The sequence below is a fragment of the Rhea pennata genome, chromosome 23, assembly GCF_028389875.1.
Source record: "Rhea pennata isolate bPtePen1 chromosome 23, bPtePen1.pri, whole genome shotgun sequence".
NCBI lineage: Eukaryota > Metazoa > Chordata > Aves > Rheiformes > Rheidae > Rhea > Rhea pennata.
The window spans coordinates 5,804,984-5,824,544 of NC_084685.1; the positions used below are offsets into that span (position 1 = coordinate 5,804,984).

The window sequence follows — 19,561 nt, forward strand, 5'->3', positions numbered from 1 at the left end:
AAACTTTCGAAAACAGATGATAATTTATCTATCTTTGTCACAACAAAAACATCATATAGCTCAAAACCACAATCAAAAACAACACATTCTCTGCCACAAAATGTTTACAGTCTAAGCAGGTGTCAAACTTCCATTCAAAATTATCGTGCGGTGGACATGCAAATGGAACTCTGCTTTAAATTCTCCCTCTTTTAACAGGCACCCAAAACCACAATTAAACAAACCCCCAGCTTTTCCCTGTATTTTCCTGTAGAAATCCCCACCACCTTCCTGAGCACCATTTTTCCTTACTGATAATAAATATGCTTATGAAAATCCAGACACCATGTTGACAGTTTACCCAATATGCAAGCATGTAATACTGTTAACAATAGCTAAATTTAGGGAGGTTTTTAAAATAGATATCTGACTTGGGCCAATATGGAATGCAATTGCAAAAAATAATTAAAAAATATGAATGGCACCGCACTGTTTTTATTTTAAATCTCTTTACACAATGAAAGATGTTGGAATGCAAGTTGCTATACACTTTACACAAGATACATTGACAATAACATTACTGGTTTTATTTGCTTTATAAAACTGTTTCTGAAGATCTTCCACTTAACTCTACTTATACCAACTTTTACAATGGGATAGAAATTAATCAATTAACAAAATACAAACACCACAGAAAATCCCAAACGGATTTCTGGAATTTAAAAATGCACAAACCTGATGGACAATACTCTTTTTTTTTTTTTAAAAAAAAAATGTGGAACAGTGATACAGAAGTCAGACTGAGTGATGTTAATACCTGAAGAGATACATAAATATCATGCCTGTGGAGGCAAGACAAACAGAACACATCTTCCAACATTTTTAATGTATACTATTCCTGCCTCTGGAAGGAGGACCTGCCTGCAGGATCCTATTTTGCAACCTGAAGCTGGTGGCAGGAAAGGATCAAGAGGTGGCACCAGATGGAATTTCAAACAACTGCACCTACACAAATTCATGTCCACTTTTTCCTCTCTGATGTCAATCAATTTTGAAAGTTCAATAAGCACTTTATATAGAATTCAACACCACTAAAATAATTTGAAAAAGGCCAATTTATGAATGATTTATATATATGAACATGAGCAGCCTAGTTTGTTCACAAATAATTAACTTTTTAATAGAAAAAAGAAGAATCTGTGTAGATTAAAAAAGGTTGGTTATAAAATAGCATAAAAACATAGAAGCATATGTCACTATACTGAGGCATATTTTTCTTCTACTAAAACACTTAACAGAGAAATTCATGATGTTTCAGATCTGTATTTTAAAAGATGCATCCTGGTCTCAGAACTAGCAGAGGCTATATTAGACATACAGAATGCCACACAAAGAAAGTCTTAATGAAAAACAGGAAGCAAATGCCAAAAATGCATAAAAGCTGGCTAAGCCAGGCAAATAAGAAAAATAAAAGAAGAAAAAAAAAAAAAAAGAAAGCCTGTATATGTTCAGAAGCACAAGTTCAAAACTGACCCTGGACCTTTTATTTCCTAACATCATTCAGTCATAACATAACAGTCCCTGAATTTATTTATAAGTGCAGGTCTTCTCTATGACTGGAGAGGAACAAACATTACCATCTTTTTAGAGAGGATCAGAGACAACACATTCAATAGCTGAATCAATATTTCACACTACATATAGTGTAATTCATTTCTAATTAGTTGTCAGTGCAAACTATTGTACCTATCAGTGTACCGTCACAGATAGTAGCAGCAGTAGTTCTGGAGACAGACTCAGACTCTGCCTTTTCAGTGGTCTGTGGTTCTTATGCCTGTATTCTTCTCCATTCAGTTAGGAAAACTGCTTTAATTTAGTTCCATACATGTATTTGTGCCTCATGTCAAATTAAAAACAAATACTTGGCATTTCTGAGAAAAGTAAACAGAACAGTTTCATGAATGATCAATGTGCAAATCAGTCACCTCAGGAGATCACTACCTGGGAAGGAATTTTAGCATGAAGAGTACATTACACTTACATTTAGTCATTATATTAACTGGAAACTGTTGTACCAGTACAGATCAGCTTTAATTGCTATACAGTGAACTTTCTTGAATCCAACAGTGATAGTAACGTTAAGGTATTATTTCAACACTCAGTACATCACAATACAGTACAAAGAGTAACTTAAAAAAAGAGAGGCTATTTTTCACTATTCAAGTTAGGGGAATTTGCTACATTTGGGAGCCTAGTCCTTAAAACTAAAGTGCTTTTTAGAGCATTGGCATCCAAAACCTTGAACATGAAAGACAACTACAAGTAAAATCTGTTGCTGCTATATATAACATATAGTAGCAGTACAGACATCAGTTACTCATAAAATGTCTGATTGTTGATACTATCTTGAGCACCACATGACTTAACAGTGCATAGTACCCCCTACCTCCAGTGTACAATCAAATGCTTTAGATTCATTCAGTATTGTTGTAGGTGGTTCTGGACGCCTTGTCTGCATGATCTTCTGTTTGGGATTTTTTATTTCATCTTCCTCCTCTGTCTCACTTTCACAGACATGGACAACTACACTAGGAGTCGATTCTGTTCCTGCATGAAGTTCATACTTCTCCCCTGCAGAATGGCAAACAATCGGAAAAAAAAAAAAAAAAAAAAAAAAAAACGATCACACCAAGAACATCCTCATGGGACAGTATTAAGCCCCTTTTATCTCAAAATCTCCTTAATAACTATAGTAATGCAACCAAATAATTACTTATTTCCTTCTCACATTTAATTTGTTCAACTTCCATACTTCACTGGACCTACTGCACGTTTCAGAACAGCCCCTGTATCTGTTATACTGTACTCTGAACACAAACAACCAACTTTTTAACTGGTATTTAAAGGAAGGGAGTAAAAAAAATCAAAGCAAGTAACATGATACAGTAAAGACATCAGAAGATGAGCAGCATGCATTTTCAAGTGACATCATTTATGCTGTGCATTCATATGACATCTGTAAATGAAAAGTTACAAAAGCATTTGAAAATATTAAGCTTCTCAGTTCCTTGGGAAATAATGTCACTGCTGTCTGCTCAAGAGTGGCTTTCCCAAAGGAACAGGAAGTAGCTATCTTCTCTGTAACATCACTCAGTGGAGTATGCATCTCCTGTTAGGACAGCACGGATACCTCCTCTACTTCACTAACACCGGAGCCAATTCAACATGTTACAAAGCAAAGCACATCAGATCATGATGCAAGACTGATACGTTTTCCTTTTCAGGGAAGGCAACACCATGTTTTCCAGGAAAACACATTAATAAGCCTGACAAACACATGAAGTACGTGTTAGCATCCTTAACTACCAGAACAGTCCACCTGCAACAGACTGAATTTTTCATTCCTTTTCTTTCTCTGTAGCTACAGCTGAGATCATAGCAAAATTCCATAAATAGATGCCACTGAGCTAGTGCCACATAATCCATTTCTGTGTTGTACTCTCAGTTAGTTAAGGAGTGTAGTAAAAAGGGTAACAGATGATTTTGCTCAAGTGAGTAACCTTACGTGTGAGAGACACTCAGTTTCTTCTACCAAAAAAAAAAAAAAAAGTGAAGTACATAGATTTCCTGGACAAGTATTTTTGAAGATAGGTTACACAACAAAAGCAGGTAAACATTCCTACCTGGCCCCAACTTGGAGACAGCACATAGCAAGTCATAGTTTATCAGAGGAGTCGCATCTTCACTCTGCTTCCATCCAACTGGTGGAGATGCAGGTGGTGATATCAGGAACTGTTTGACAGGTTGTGGAGGAAGGAGGTAGGACTTGTCTCCTATTTCATTGGACACCTGTGCCTGAAGATAAAAGCCAGCAGATATAGAATAAAATCACAAATATTAATTCTCTGTTTATTTAGTCTACGTCCCCAGTAGAAGACCAGGTAGTCTACAGCCTTGGTAATACAGGACCATTCTTTGTATTTGTATTTTTCAATTTAATCCAGATTTAACAATGAAAGGAGTACAGTTTTTATCAGTTCTCTAGGTATGACACCTCAGAGAAATGCTGTGGGTAAGCAATTTGCCTATGTGAAAGCTGACAGCATAGCTGTAAAAGACATATATGAGTTGATAATCCAACAAAGAAAATGCATATAGAGCACATATGATAGAAGTCTTTGGATGACTTATTTTCTTTTAGTACATTTCTATTTATGTAGGGGGAGAAGGTTTGTGACTGTTCTCTAGCAATTACAAGTCTATAAGCTCAAGCTGAAAAATAAAACAGGCCCTAAAGTATGAATTCTCAGTAAGAAAAAATAATATATGTCAATGTAGGAGAACGAGAGGTTAACGGTAGCTCCAGAACTTTATCAGAAATGGAACTCTTGGGCAAACATGGAACAGAGAAGAAACAGGGACACACGTAGAACATCTTAATGTTCCAGAATACCTGTGCAAAATATAGCTTCAGCTTTTTTCCATTGAAGTCAGTTTCATGCAGTTCTATCCGTGCTCTTGCTGCTGCCTCTGGATTGCTGAAGTTTATCCTTACTCTTCTAAAGCTTTTAAACAACTGGAATGTAACTTGATTATCATAGATTGTGAAAAGTGCTTCAAATCTTTCCTAGAGATGAAGTACAAAGATTCTCCAAACACAAAATGAACATTTTCACTCAATTAAAACACATTTTCCTTTCTTTTTTATCATCCAAATCCCACTCATATTCTTAATTGCCTTCTAAACTTTCTATAGTTCACTCAGTTACTCTGATTTATAAACTAGTATTCAGTGTAGTACTGCCTTGCCTCACTATTTCAATCTAAATTCCAAGAGTTTAGTAATCACGCCTTATGTAATTCTTCATACATAAGCTGCCATCTAGTGACAGTCATCCAAAAGTGTAGATGTAAAAAAAAAAAAAAAAAATTGCATATGACTTTTACTTAAGCATCTGCAAAACACTATGCAAATTGGTTCACTTTCATATGAGATAAGCTAAAGCACAGAGTGCATAAGGAAACTGTCAAAATTCTCAGAAAGACAGACTATGCTGGAAGAGAGACAAAAATCTATTGTTATTAATCAACACTGACAGAAAGTAAAAATTGAAAAAAAGCCCAATGTTTTATTGCATATGGAATCTTTTCCAGTTCCTCAATTATTAAAATTTTTAATACAATTATTGGTTAATGTTTTAATTTACTAGTTATCTGAACAAAAAAGATTTCTGCAGATACTTCGTATTTTTTTCCTAGTCTAAACACAGGTATTTTCATTGACTGTAAACTGTCAGATAAAAAACAATAGTTAGAATTATGCAAGCCGTTGTTTAAACATTGTAATGTCAATTATTCACAGAGCACTACGTAAGTCAACAGAAGAGTACTACTCCCACTTAAGAACCCTCCTAAAGACATTAATGTGTGTAGTTCTAAAACACTACTACTATCTTCTAACAAAAAATCTGATTGATGCCTTCATTCCTGTAAAAATAATTACAGGATAGGAGGCTACCACTGTTTTTCATTTTGAACAGGACTGAAGAAATCCCTCAGATGATGCCCATGTTAGTTTTAACAAAATTGTTATTTTCTTGTGCTTTTCTCTCCAAAACTGCCTTAATCTCAAAGTCTCTATTAAAACAGAAAAACTGTTCCTTTGTACATTGGCCAAATTTTGGACAAACAGTAAGTTACAACCTAGTGGATCAAGTATGCAATTAAAAACGATGAGGATAGTACTCCAGTCCTGACATCACCCTCAAGAAGGTGAACATGCGGGAAAGCAACGATATGTACTTCTGTTACACTACCTGAATGTTTAATCTTTAAAGGGTAGAAGAGAGCATCTGAAAGCAGTTATATAAAAGACAATTACGAAAAGATGTATGGTAACTTCTGTATCTGACAGTCCTGTAAACATATTGGGCACTTAACTTGTATGCACTTAGATGTTAACAGTTCAGCAAACTGTTGACTGTTGAATCAACCATATGTTTAATGCAGTCACTTTCCACTTTTGTTTAAAGGTTGCTTTAATAAAGCCACAGTATAAAAATAAATATAGCTAGAAAATGTCAAAAAACAGATGAAAGGAGCAGGGCAGATACAGAACCTGAGGACAACACTCTAAGAATCAAATATATAGATTTTTAATTAATAATGTCTTTTTAGCCTTTTCTCACACAAATATCCAGTATCATTTGCTTAAGTGGTCCAACTTCCGCAAATAAAAACAATAAGCACAAATATTTGTGTCCATATATCACACCAGGCCATCTCTTATTTACAGTTGTGATTTCTGCAAAATCAGGAAGGATGATGATTGATTTCAAGACAGTCTGCTTGCAAGTGCTGCTAGCTTTGCCAGCATTAGCTCGACTATCTCCTGAGCTACAAGAAAGCAATATTCAACACTGAAAGCAATGTGAAAGAAACATCCTTTGCCAATCTGGCTGTTACTCTTGAGGAGTGGAGGGTGTTAAGACACTACACTTGCCAATCTAATGCTTTCCCAAAGTACCAAATGAACTAAAAGAACATCAGGTAGTATAATCCGGAATGGCCACCAAACCCCTCCCCCCCACCAATTTCCAAATTGCTTTCTGTATGGGCACAGGCAACACATTCTCCCTTTGATTCTGTAACTACTGTGCATTCAGCTTTAAAAGAAGATGAAAGTAGAAGTAAAGCCATTGAAACGTATGTCCAGAGGCTGACAAAGCAGAATTTCATAAAACAGATAAAAGCCAAATAATATACCAAAGCAGCTCTGTTCTTCTGAGCATTAAGAATAAGCCTGCATAATAGGTTTTCCATTCGGAGATATAACATACAATTCTGACCTATTCTAATGTCTTAGCTACGGTAATTAATCGGCTTAGATGAGCTTTCTGACAGTATATTCAGTACATTTCACAAACTGTATTTGAAAATAAAAAATTAACCCAAACCAGTATATTACAGGTTTAAAAGAAAATTCAATGCAACCTGATGCAAGAACTCCATTCTCTGAGGTACTTACCAAGTGGTCTTATATGGTTAGCAATTATCATTAGAGAAAGAGTTAGCACACCTCCCTTGATAAGCCTCATATGCCCAGATAGTACTGTGGGAATAGTTTCATGGAAAAGCAAAAGGGCATAAAAATGACAAATTACATGTAGATATGTGCAATATAATTTAGCAAGGCATCACTTCCAATGCATGCTTTCTATATGGTAAAAGCAATGAAGCATGGGATATTGCTATTAATTGAGTGCATTATTTAAACTTTTATTGACTGACACATACTTTACTACCTTCTTCCAAGAGTAGCAATCACTCAAACTGCCAGAGTGCTCACCACTTATAAAAGGCTTTTAAACTAGAAGGTGATCTAGTAGAAACACTAATAATTTAAATTAGTCATCAGTAAGCTAAAATTGTGTCTATCTTCAAGATGTCATCTTGTATTATTAGATGACATATGATTTATATATGACATATGACTATATATATATGACATAGGATTTACATATTCTTACACATTGTCCATTTTATTTTTGAGTAAAAGCTCAGCACTAATATACAAGACTAGAAATCAACTTTTCTACCAACATACACAGGATAGCAATAACTCAGGCTCTTCCAAGGAAATCATTTAGCTCCGGGCATAGAAATAATAGCTGAAGAACTGTATCTAATTTTTATTCTCTCTAGAATACTTGGGAAAGAAAAGCACTGCATCTGAAAATAAGCCACTGAAAACATTTAACAGCCTCCTCTGGTACCTTTTCCTGTAGCCAGAAGAATACGATTACAACAAGCTGCAAGTACAACAGATCTTATTATGTAATCTCCCCTCCCCTATCCAAACAGAGATCTGTAAGCAGCTTTAAAAACTCTTTGTGACTTGGGATTCATTTCTAGTCTACTCTGCAATGCTTACTAACTTCCAGTTATTCCTATATTTTCTAACAATCATTGTTATATTTACATTTTACTATTGCTTATAAACAAGTTAACTGTACCAACAAAGTAAATTGGATGAAAAGGATGGAATAGAATCAGACTTCTCTCACACAGTCTACTGTAAGAGCTTAGAAACCTCTCTTTTTATATATCCCTTGTTGGGTCAAAGAGGCAAAGAATCATTACAATGTAGGGATGCTTGAAGCTACCCAAGACCAAAGCCTTTTTTTCTTCTTTAACCCCTTTTGAGGGGCTGCTGGGGCTTTTGGCACAAGCACCAAGGAACTCCAAGATTTATACTGCATGATAGTATAATTGGGAGTGAAAATTAAAAATGGACTTCAAGGCAGCTTAGAGATAAAAAAAAAAAAAAAAAAAAAAAAAACAAAAAAAAAAACCAAAACAGACGCTCATGGCAAAAATAAAAAAAAAAGCATCAAAGAATCAGGCAACCAACTCAAAACAGGCTCACTCTGGTTGACTTTTTACCTTATGGAACTGCCACACACATTTTTCAGACTGACTTAACAAAAAGAGGTAACAAATACCACGAAATAAAGTAAAAACACCTAGAATAATACAAGTTGATAAGGCTTATCAGACAGAGGCTTATGCAGATGCAAGGGAGAAGACAACAAAGATTAAGGAGAAAAATCATCCTACAGCAGGCATTTTACAGGCTAGATCAGCGCACAAACTTGGTTTCCTGGGGACAGTACCATGGCTGCACAGTGCACTGCATCAAGAAATAGTTGGAAACAGTTTCTCTAAAATGCACAATTTATTCTATATTCAACAGTATAAATCACTTAACGCCCTAACCGCATTTGCATAAAGTTGTAGTTAAACCTAAGTATTTTTGATGATCAGGGTATAACATCCTACAGGGAAAAAAAAGTCGTAACTCTCAGCCATCAGAAGAATGAGAGCCACCAGCATGCTAAGGGAAGGAACGGAGAGGGCTGACCAAATGGAGAGCACAACTAGTTGTGGGGTATGGGGGTTTTACTGTTTGGTTGGTTCTTTTTTTTTTTTTTTTCTTTTTTTTTGGATGAGTTAACTTTGCATAGCTGCTGGGAAGACAAGGGAAGGAAAGTTGAAAATTCCCCTTACTGTTGTTGGTGCTGTCCTGGGCATTCCACCACAGCAACAGAGAACAGGCTGTACAGGAGCATATTCCGTATCTGGAGGCTTTGCATTCCTCAGGAGTCTACTGAATGGTTTATCTACATTCCCTGGCATATCTATTTGCACTTGCTCTCCGTTCCTTAAAGCAATGCTACTTAAATTTAGTTTAAAATAGTCAAGAAAAGTAATTCACAAAAACAAAAAGAACAGTCATCAGAAGTTCACTAATCATTTAAAAATTATACTCTGGTCACTTAGAACAATTCCATTCCCTAAAATAATATTTAAAGGAAAGTGTTTTTAAATTAGTTTATGTAGGCACGTAAATGCAGGGATGACAGGTTAAAAATACAGACCACTAAAAAGAAAGATAATGAAGAAAACAAAATTCTAAGCCACAAGGCTTTTAAGTGTATGTTATCATCATCAGTACCAAAAGGACATTATTTCTTCTTAGCCAGGACTGATGGAGATTTTTCATTTGAAAACTGTGCCGAGCACATTATAAAACTGCAGCAGAAGTCACAAATTCAAAATTGTACAGTAGTTTCAATAGCACACAGTTTCAGGGCTACCTTAGGCAGAATTCTGCTAACAACAGTTGTTCCTGTGGCAGCACAGACAGAACTATCCTACAATCTCCTCACAAATAGTAATAAAAATAAGATCTATGCCAGTGTATCATTTATGATCTGAAACAAAGCTTCACTGATTAACAAGATAAATAAGCTTAATCTATTTTCTTCTAGAAATCCAACCCTATTTATATGGGGAAGTAAGCCACCCAAATTTTTCAAGGCTGCTTTAATCATCTTGTTTCTTCACTAGTCAAAATACGCTGACACTCAGCACTATATCACTGTATACTAATATATGAGATTAAAGACACCTACATTCTCAACAAATTCCTTCTAATTTGAATGTATTATGTCTTTTCATCTTTCTCCTTCCCCACAGCTATTTCTGTAAATTCATACAGGTACATCTTAATTTTAATTTTGATCACTAATTAGTACCATGACTCAGGAGCCACATGTCTTCTACTATATACATATATATATAAAAAAAAAAAGAATGCATACAAGCACTGATGATCAATTGCTCCTAAAATTCCTCATTTTGGAAGACAATCGACATATCATTATGAAGAACTGTATAAGCAAGGAATTCCCTGTGCCAAGATCCAACATTCTGAGAAATAATGTCACACTTGAGTACAAAAATTCAGAGTGAGTAGAAAAATTTGCATTTTGGCAGATGTGTCTTCAGAATGACAGAGAGCAGACAAGAAATAGACAAGAAAGGAAAAGATGGAAGGAAGGAATTTTATGCGTAAGCAGTCAGATCACAGAACATAAAAACCAAACTGGATTACATCTTCAGCTGCCTGATTCATATATGTGCTTTAGGTACCATCCTTTAAACATATACAATAGAACTGTACTGGCTCCATTTGTTAGGGACATAGCTTAGGAATTCATCTCACAGTAAATGAAAGATTGACTTATAGTTAAATATATGATTTAGCAACCCTGAGGCACTGAACTGTGTTTCTTAGTTGACACCCCACCTTTCCCTCATATCCCGAGGACTTCTAGGCAAAACTGCAGTCTTCATAAATACTTTCGTAAATTAAAACTGAATTAAAGCTGCAGACCAAGCTTTCATATTGGCCCTCTTTTTCTCCCCCAAACACCACAAGTACCATAGAAAATTATTCCTGATGCTCTTAGAACCAAAGGCCAAGTATAGATTTGACTGAATACAAATGTAAGCAGGCCAGTGAAGATTTACATTATAATAAAGTCTTAAGCCACTTTCAAGGTGTTTTAATATTTCTAGCTGGAAAATATATCCTGAAAATATATAATGCTCTTTTAAAATAATCCTTGCCTTGAAAAAATATATTTAAATTTGCCTTTGAATTTTATTTAAATCTGCCCTTGTATTTAGTATCTTGGATAAACAGAAAAATCAGGAGAGCTTTTCATGGGAGAAGCACTATATAACTATTAATAAATTTAAAATGCCAGAAAAGTGTAATATTACCTATTCTTTGGTAACTGTACTCATTCTGATCCAAGCTTTCTGGTAAATACCTCATGGTTTTTCAATCAAAATATGCAGCAATACACTGAAAATTCAGACAAAAATGTTCTCTAGATATATCTATACTTATAATAGTATACCCCAAACATGCCTTAGTCCATCTTACCTTTTCCTCCTGTACCTCAAATACAGCTTCATGGACACTGCAAGCAAAGAGTGAGGTAGGCAAGTCACTTAAATCCATCATCTCTTCCAAATCTTCTTCATTTTCTCCAAAAATCATCTGTTCTTCCTCTTCTTGGTCACTGCTATAGAGGTCTGACTGGCTGTCGCTCCAGGACTTCATAGTATCTCTGAGCATCACCTACCCGAAGCAGCTCTTCTTTACACTCCAGAGTTTCCAATAATAGTCTGACAACCCAAAGAACAAACAAGAAAAAAAAAGTGTTAAAATACAGAATTTACCAAGAAACCACATATTCTTGTTATGACTGTTCTCTAAAATGAATAATTTTACAGAACAGAAACCAACATGAAACTTGCCTTCTCATCCACAAAACACAGGTATTTTATCCTATTTCTGTAAATGGCATAAAGACACTACTGTTCAATTTATGAAAAGGAATTTAAGAAGTCATTTAGTTAGGTAAATGAAATTTCTCCTCCCTTTAATGTGACATAAATCAAGAATTGCAGTACTGAAACTAGAAGCTTTGCTCAGCACTGTACATCTCAGCTAACAGCAATTTTTTATTTAATAACTTAAAAGCATTCTCCAAATAATCAGAATAGTCTTCCGATACTTGAAAAATATTTTTATTTTAAAGGCAACACATGTACACAGCAAAATGAAGTGATCTGTCCAAAGTCTCTGCAAGCCAATGGCAGATATGGGAACAGAACCTTACATCTCCTGACGTGAGGATATTTCTTTGTCCTAAGTCCTGCATAATGGCAATAGACAAAAGACGCATAGTATCTGTGGACCTGAATAAACATATCAAGGAAGAAAAAAATAGTGAAAAAACAAACAAAACACTAAATAAAAGTCTTTAGGTAATAAACTATTTTGTTCACATTAAAAATGACTTTTAATAGAACATAATTTACAAACTAATGCTGCAAAATCATGAAGAGGTTATCACAGTTCTGCATACTCTAATAAAAACAATAGAAAATGCTCAGGCCTGTACTATATCTGGATTTGTTTGGAGCTTTAAGTTTGTTATAACACCAAAAATCATGGTAAACAAATATACTATGTTCCATTGGTAATAACCTCATCTGTGTATTTTATTTGCTTAAATAGTTTATTCCTTTGAAGTAGTCCCTGAGAAATGCCATCAATTGAAACCAATATGTATTAAAAAAATCCATAATCAATCCACGCTTGCTCATGTGAAAAAAGACAAGTATCCTAATTAACAATAGCCAAACAGCCTCAATATTTGATTGTAGTAAGTGAAATAACTTGTGAAAATGGGGCGGGGGAAAATTAGCTATTTCCATACCGCTTAGTCAGAGTAACACAGACTTTTTCAACTAAAACTCAACTTGGTCATTTAGCAGAAAGGGCAATAACAAGTATGAACTTGTCCATGTTAAATTAATTCAGTTAAATCAATGAAACCTCAATGTGAACACACAAAACCTGTCTGAAGTAGTGTGTATGTGTGTAACTGCAGTAAGTCACACCTTTAGTCAAGCCATTACAAAGTTATGAATGGATCTAGCCAAACTTTCCCAGCACAGCAAATTTCAAAAGTAATTTTCATAGTGAAAATACATTTCAGCAATACTGAGGTGGGGGAAGAAAACATGTAGCTGGTGGAAAACTACTATTATGTGCAGGCTGATTCATGCAAAAAGGAAAGAGAAATGGAAAAGAACGTACGCCAGCACAGAAAAAACAAGAGCCACCATCTGGTTTGGGAGCACAGATTCCAAGAGAGAGTTCTGGGCTAACCAGTTCAAAAAGCAACAGGACAAGTCTACTTAAAATCATGTCAAGCTATGTGCAGACAGAACTGGGAGTAAAATACTAGCCTTATTTTGGGTGTGTTCCCCTCTGCCCCCAACAGAGAAGAATATGTATCACAATAAAAAACACCTAACACCCGTATGACTGCTCCAAAAAGCTAGTTATCTGACAAATACAAGAATGAGGAGACTTGTAAACAAGGCAAAAGAGCGAATCTGGCACAGAGGAAGTGCTGGCATGAAGCTGAAAGTTTTAAATTAATGATGAACAAGACTAGATATATGGTAACATACAGACTAACACAAGATGTGGCCAAGCTGGCTAAGTTACAAGAAGCTATAAAAAAAGTTTACAGTATCTGAACCTAGTATTTGTTGGCTTTGTTTCATATTATAAGTTTGCAGAGATGCAAATAAACATCAAGAAAGTAAGATTAACTGAGTGTTCATTACTGTGACTTACACTGTGCCATAGGACTCCTCCTCTCTCTTTCCATTTTGTTAATACGGTGGAATCAGATATCACAATTAAAATGATAATTTAATCCACAGATTATCAATTGAATCCATCACTCCTTTAAAAATGCTGTCATCTACTGTGTCATTTAAGGAGATCCAATCTGCAGATTACCAACCACAAGCACTGCAGTGTCTAGAGAGGTGCTCCTTCACAAAAACCACCACCATATCACGGAGCAAAGAAATAGATAAAATGAAGGCAGATCTGTGGATTTAAGTAACTAAAATGCTTATTACACATCCATGACCAAGTCTCTTGAACTCTGTATTGCTGGTTAATATTCTGTAAAGTGAGACTTTGTATAGTCTCTTCATATAGAAGCAATCTTTTACTCAGCAATCAGATAAGTGGGCAAATATCTACTTAAAAATCAAACAAAATTGATACTATTTAAAAAAATGACAAACAAACAAGCCAGTGGGCAAATATCTACTTAAAAATCAAATAAAATCGATACTATTAAAAAAAAATGACAAACAAACAAGCCATTTTCCAAATCATCAACTTAAGGACATTAAGAATGCATCAAGGGAAAAGTCCCAATATTTAAGTCTTTTGCCAAATTTGGTTAAAACAATTCGGAGTTCAAACTGACTTCAAACTTCCAGTACGAAAAACTCTGAAACTGAGGTTTTATATTTTTAGAAAAGATGGTGATGTAATTTCTATGTCTGTTCTGCTACAGCAGAATAGGGCAATTTCATAAATGAAAATGTGACGACATATAAAAGACAGAACAGTAAAAGGAAAGAATGAGAGCCAGGCAGACAACACAAATTTGCCAAGTCAACGTAGGGACTGGAGAGGGATCAGTAACAAACTGCTGAAGTGCCAGGAGTTTGGAGATCATGGAGTAGCATACAGGGTGGAGAGGGAGTAAAAAGAAGCCAACAAAAAAAGCCACAAGATTCAATTTCTTTTAAGATCTGATTTATATAACATTAGTGATTCAACTAACCTATCAACCTAGATGGAGATGCAGGGTCAGGGTGATTTTCAACATGAATGAATTGGTCCTACAGACTTAAGCGAAATTGTCCAGTTAGCACTTTAACATTAAAGAAATAAAACTTGCAATGCTTGCTGTTACATATCCTGACACATTTCATCCATACTTCCATGCAAAGCAGGCAATCAATGACTACCATTATTTGTGTTTTATCATCTTCAAAATAAACATAGATTAAAACAAACTGCTAAAGCACAACTCTTCAGCAGCAGAGCTGAGATTAGAGCCCTGGTGACCCTATATTGCAGATCTGTCTTCTGTCCACCACAAAAAACATCCAAGTAAAGCTTTTATTGCATAAATACCCTTGATACGACGAAAATGTTGCATTTTACTGAACAGCAATTTGTTGTATTATTAAACACATCAAATGCCATATAGGTATGCATTATTGCACAGAAGAGATGCTCTTCAGGTAGAATTACAAAAAATGCAGAAGTTATTTATTTAGCTTTGTAAAGAAGTTTTAAAAACCTTGATGAAAGGCATACATACTTTTTCAGGCATACCATATCCTGCTTTATACACTACAAAGAGCTTCACCAACTTCAGTTTTCATTATGTATGAATTCATCGTGTTGCAACATTTAATTACAGCAGCAAAATGCTTTACTGTAAAACATTTTCTGCTCTGTAAAATGACAGAGAGTCTCAAATGATGTGTGTAAACTATAATGGAGAGCTCAGGCCACTTAAAAATCCACAGTGCCATGAAGCAGGTTATAGTTTTTCCTCAATGAGTAACAAAAATTGAATTACCAGAGAAATCCTCTTGTTCCTTTAGAAAACAAGAGTAGAAACTTGTACTCTATTAAGCCGCAGAACAAAATGCTGTTATTCTCTTGAACTACTGCAAACAGTCTGTAGAGAGAGGGATTTAACACAACTAATCTTAGTCAAAGTTAAGGAAACATTTTGCCATTTAGATCAACAGTTCTGTATAATTTACAGCATAGCCTTTCTTGCAACTATAAAAACAAAATCTGAAAGGCTTCTGTAGACAGCACTGAACTATAAGAGGAGCTACTTTAATTTTGTGTGTGTGTGTGTGTGTACACATATGGGGTTTTTTTAATGCAAGAATGCACCACGGTTCTAATTCTTTAACCATAAACCAGCATCAGTTTGTAGGTTTTTCAGCTTTTTGTTTTTACAGACTTTCCTGAAATCAGTATCTAATCAACAAGGTTAGTGAGTATTGCAAAAATATGGAATAGCTCCCATGAAAAAAGCATGAGACAAACAAGGCCAATGTACAAATGTACTAAAGAAATACTATTAGAAGCAACACTGGAAGAAGTTATATTTTAAGAGATTAGATGGAACTATTTTATTGTGCAATTATCAGAAAGCAACAAAACCAGAAGAAACACTCCAAAATGTGATTATCAGTGCCACATTCAAAACATTCTGCTTCAGTTTCCCCTATGCCAAAGAAAATTACTTCGCTTACCTCCTTGAAATGATGAATACCAACTTATAAGATATGAATAAAAATACACAAGTGCTAATCATTTGTTACTCTAAGTTTTAACAGATTTTAATATTTAATGCAATAAACAGTTCAGAAACTGAACTGAATAAATTCATTGTACAGACAACTAACAATATTTGTTTAGTAGTTATTTAATCATTCTCTCCCTCTCAAATTTTAGATCGAATGGCCTTACATGGCAAGACTAACAGCACACCAAGAACTAAAGCCACTTGGTTAAGATCTTTTAGTAAGTCCTTTGTTCTTCCATAAATTAATACCAGCTTATCATTTAAATACCACGTGAAAAGCACCTTTGAAACACTTCACACTAAGAACAAACCCTTCTGTCTCATACAAAACTGTAAGGCCTTCCCACGTTAAAGCAATCAGTGGAAATTCACCTCCTGCCATAGGAAGCCTTAGTTCTTGATCACAAGACATCGTCATGGACATAAAACTAGTGTTTTTACCTTCATGTTGTCTAGACCTGCTCTTCGCACTGTAAGATAACGCTGGCAGAAAACACAAGCGGCTCATTTATATTATCACTTCGCAGGGAAATAATCAAATTGCTTTCCCGAAAATCCACATTTGGACAAGAGCTAAAAATGGACTTTTTTTTTTTTTTTTTTTTTTTTTTTAATAAAACATCAGCCAAATCTGCTCTGAAGGGTTCAGAAACGCGGGCCCGACGCCGCCGAGGCGCACAGCGCCGGGGAGCGCTCCCGCTCGGGTCACCCTGCTCGGAGCCTCAATATCCCAGTTAAGAATCAACACGGCAGGCGATAAAAACGAAGGATGGAAACAGAAGATGGCAGGTTGAAGACTGCATCCTGCTGAGATTATTCCGATTTGAGTTTTTTTAATTAAAAAAAAAAAAAAAGACTATCTATCTGGACATGCCTTAAGGGGGAACTGAATAAAAAAAGAAGAAAGAAAGAAAAGAAAAGAAACGCGAACCGTGAGCACGTCCCGGTCCGACGCGCGGCTGCCGCCCGGGCGAGGGGCGCAGCGAGCAGCGGCCCCAGCCCGCCTCAGCGCGGCCGCCCGCCTCAGGACGGGGCCGCCGGCGGAGAGGACGAGGAAGCAACAGATGGCCGGCGGCGGGGCGCGGAGGGCAGGCGGGGGGCGCTCACCGTCTCCTCGGCGGGGATCCCGTGGGCAGCGGCGGCGCCGCGAGGGGAAGCGGCGGCGGCAGCCCCGCGGGCGGCGTCGCGCACTCCCCGCCGGCGCCGGGCGGAGGGAGCGGCGGGGAGCGGCGGGGAGCGGCGGCGCGGGCGCAGCGCGCCTGCGTGCGCGTCCTCTCGCCTCCGCATCGCCTCAGGGAGCTGCGGGCGAGGGGGGGGGGGGAAGGGGGGGGTCAGTGACCCGGATGGGGAGGGGGGGCGTCTGCGCATGCGCCAGCGCCGACCGGCCTGATGGGGTAACGGCCGTTGGGGGGTAACGGTCGTTGGGGGGGGGGGGCGGAGTGCAGGGCGCGGAGAGTAACGGCCGTTGGCGGGTAGCGGTCGTTTGCGGGGGGCCGGCGCCGGCCGCTTCGGGAGGTGATGGTGTCTTCTGCGGTTACCCATGGGCTCGAGAGAAGGGTTTCCTGGCTTCCCTGTGGAAGCAGACGGGCTCGCGGAGATCAGAATTGATCCAAAATTGCTCTAGGAACTTCCTACCGGAGCCCAGCCTGGGCAGCTGAGACCTTTCAGCGTTTGTAGCTACCAGCCCCGAAACACAAGGCAGGCGCGCGCTGATGCTACGAACCGGGGGACGTCGAGGAGCGCGACGAAGGGCCCTAGCGGCCTGCAGGACACAGGGCTGACCTTGAAGACTGAAGCCAGAGGAAAGGGAGTGGGAAGAGCGGAGCGCAGCGCCGGCGCTTCGTGCCAAGCACGGCGATTGCTGCTGCGAAAGGCCCACGTAGATTCCTAGATGGCGGTTGAAGTTAATCGGTTTTACTTTGCAATTGGCCTCAGCTAGAGGACACGCTCAGGCACCACACCAGATGGGAACAGTGACAATTTGTGTCCCTCTTCTGAGACTAAATCACAGCTTAATCCAACGATGAGATGATTTGCTTGAACAGTGGTGATCTGAGCTGCGACAGTTGAATGCTTGTGTACATTTACATCTAAAATAAGCATAAACCAACATCATACTTGACTGTATTGTGTTTCCCACAACAATTACATTAAAATATATCTGCTGAATTTCATGGATACAAATATGTTATTCATTAGCTTTGTCCTCACTTGTAGAGCATAGGAACAGCTAAGATTTTGACTTCAGTACAGGAATTCCTGTGGTTTAAATGGTTTCTGCTAAAGTTCAGATACAGAAAAAAGCAGAAAGCAATGCTAAGCTCACTTCCTGTACCAGTCTTGTCATTTGCTTGTTCATAGTGCAGACCTTTCCCTTAAAAAAAAACAAAAAAACAATTTTCTAGAAAGGTAAACTTATCTACACAAGTAAGACTAAGGGATTCTACAGTTTAGCTGCATCACAAATTTAGGCAATAATTGGTTAGTCTTAATTACTTTAGCCTTTTTGTCTGCAATCACATAGTTTACTAATTTAATAATACCAAGTTCTTCATCCCTGGTCAATAATATATTCTGCTTTAATATAAAGGCTATCATGAAATCCAACATTTCCATCCATTTTAGCAGATTTTTCAGGAATGTTTTTAATACTATTTTGTAGCAACACCTCTTTTGAATCATGCTTCTTTTTGTAACGATCCTGACATCTGGGGTTGACTGCCACCTCTTTATATTATCACTTAAGTAAACGCAGTCATCTCTGATATAACATGCTAACCCTTAAATGATAAAGGTTAACAAAGTATTATCATGTTTACTAGAAACTGTGGAACTTAGTGATGCTGCTTCTGCAAGCATTCAGCAAAGCACTAGCCTACGTTCTATTATCGTATCCAGGGACTTCTATGAAGTGCAGCTTTAACACCAAGGTGGACGAAGCTGTTCTTGTTTTTTTTCCGTTTGCGGTTTGGGACCCCAAGAGATGCATTTAATTAAGAGTATCCTGAGGGTTATCTTCTGCTTATCCCCCTGGACTAAAACCCATATGGTGAGTGTTAATTAGGTTGGCAAGCATTCAATTAAGCTACATTGCTAGTATTCTGAATTTATGACCGTCTGTATCTCTTAATGGCATTGTTAGGAAACGCCCTCAAGCTGTCTAATCTTGCACTCAAAGACATGATATCCTGTATCTGACAGTTGGCATCTCCCATAGCGTAGCATCTCCAACTAGCATTATATCTTTGCTGTCTCAAAGAAGCATGCTGTTGTCTCAAGTTCAGTACTGAATTGGCAAGGATGCAAAAATCATGAGTTAGGCCACCGGTAATGTCATGCTTTTGTTTCCGCGATTTGGCTCATTTTAATCTTCTTTAATTCTCCTCTAGGATGCATCCAGGCTGCATTTTCAAGCTTTCCTCTGAAATAATGAG

At 37.3% G+C, this 19,561-nt stretch overlaps 1 protein-coding gene and 1 long non-coding RNA gene across 4 annotated transcripts; one reads left to right on the forward strand and one right to left on the reverse strand.

Annotated features, from left to right (window-relative positions):
• Positions 1-454: 454 nt before the first annotated feature.
• On the reverse strand, positions 455-17,321 carry RCAN3 (RCAN family member 3). 3 transcript variants are annotated; one of them, XM_062593833.1, is made up of 6 exons: positions 17,235-17,321; positions 11,279-11,523; positions 4,433-4,606; positions 3,663-3,834; positions 2,426-2,610; positions 455-1,910 (listed from the first exon to the last, which is right to left on the reverse strand). In XM_062593833.1, the coding sequence occupies exons 2-6, from the start codon at positions 11,471-11,473 to the stop codon at positions 1,878-1,880; spliced, it is 759 nt and encodes a 252-aa protein (XP_062449817.1). In that variant the 5' UTR covers positions 11,474-11,523; positions 17,235-17,321; the 3' UTR covers positions 455-1,877. The 3 variants fall into 3 exon arrangements, with proteins under 3 accessions (XP_062449817.1, XP_062449818.1, XP_062449819.1); XM_062593834.1 differs by lacking the exon at positions 17,235-17,321 and adding an exon at positions 17,059-17,143; XM_062593835.1 differs by lacking the exon at positions 17,235-17,321 and adding an exon at positions 16,569-16,587.
• A 150-nt stretch (positions 17,322-17,471) lies between these two features.
• Positions 17,472-18,296, forward strand: LOC134150184 (uncharacterized). The gene is made up of 2 exons (XR_009960613.1): positions 17,472-17,521; positions 17,752-18,296. It is a non-coding gene; the product is annotated as an uncharacterized LOC134150184 (long non-coding RNA).
• The last annotated feature ends 1,265 nt before the right edge of the window (positions 18,297-19,561 follow it).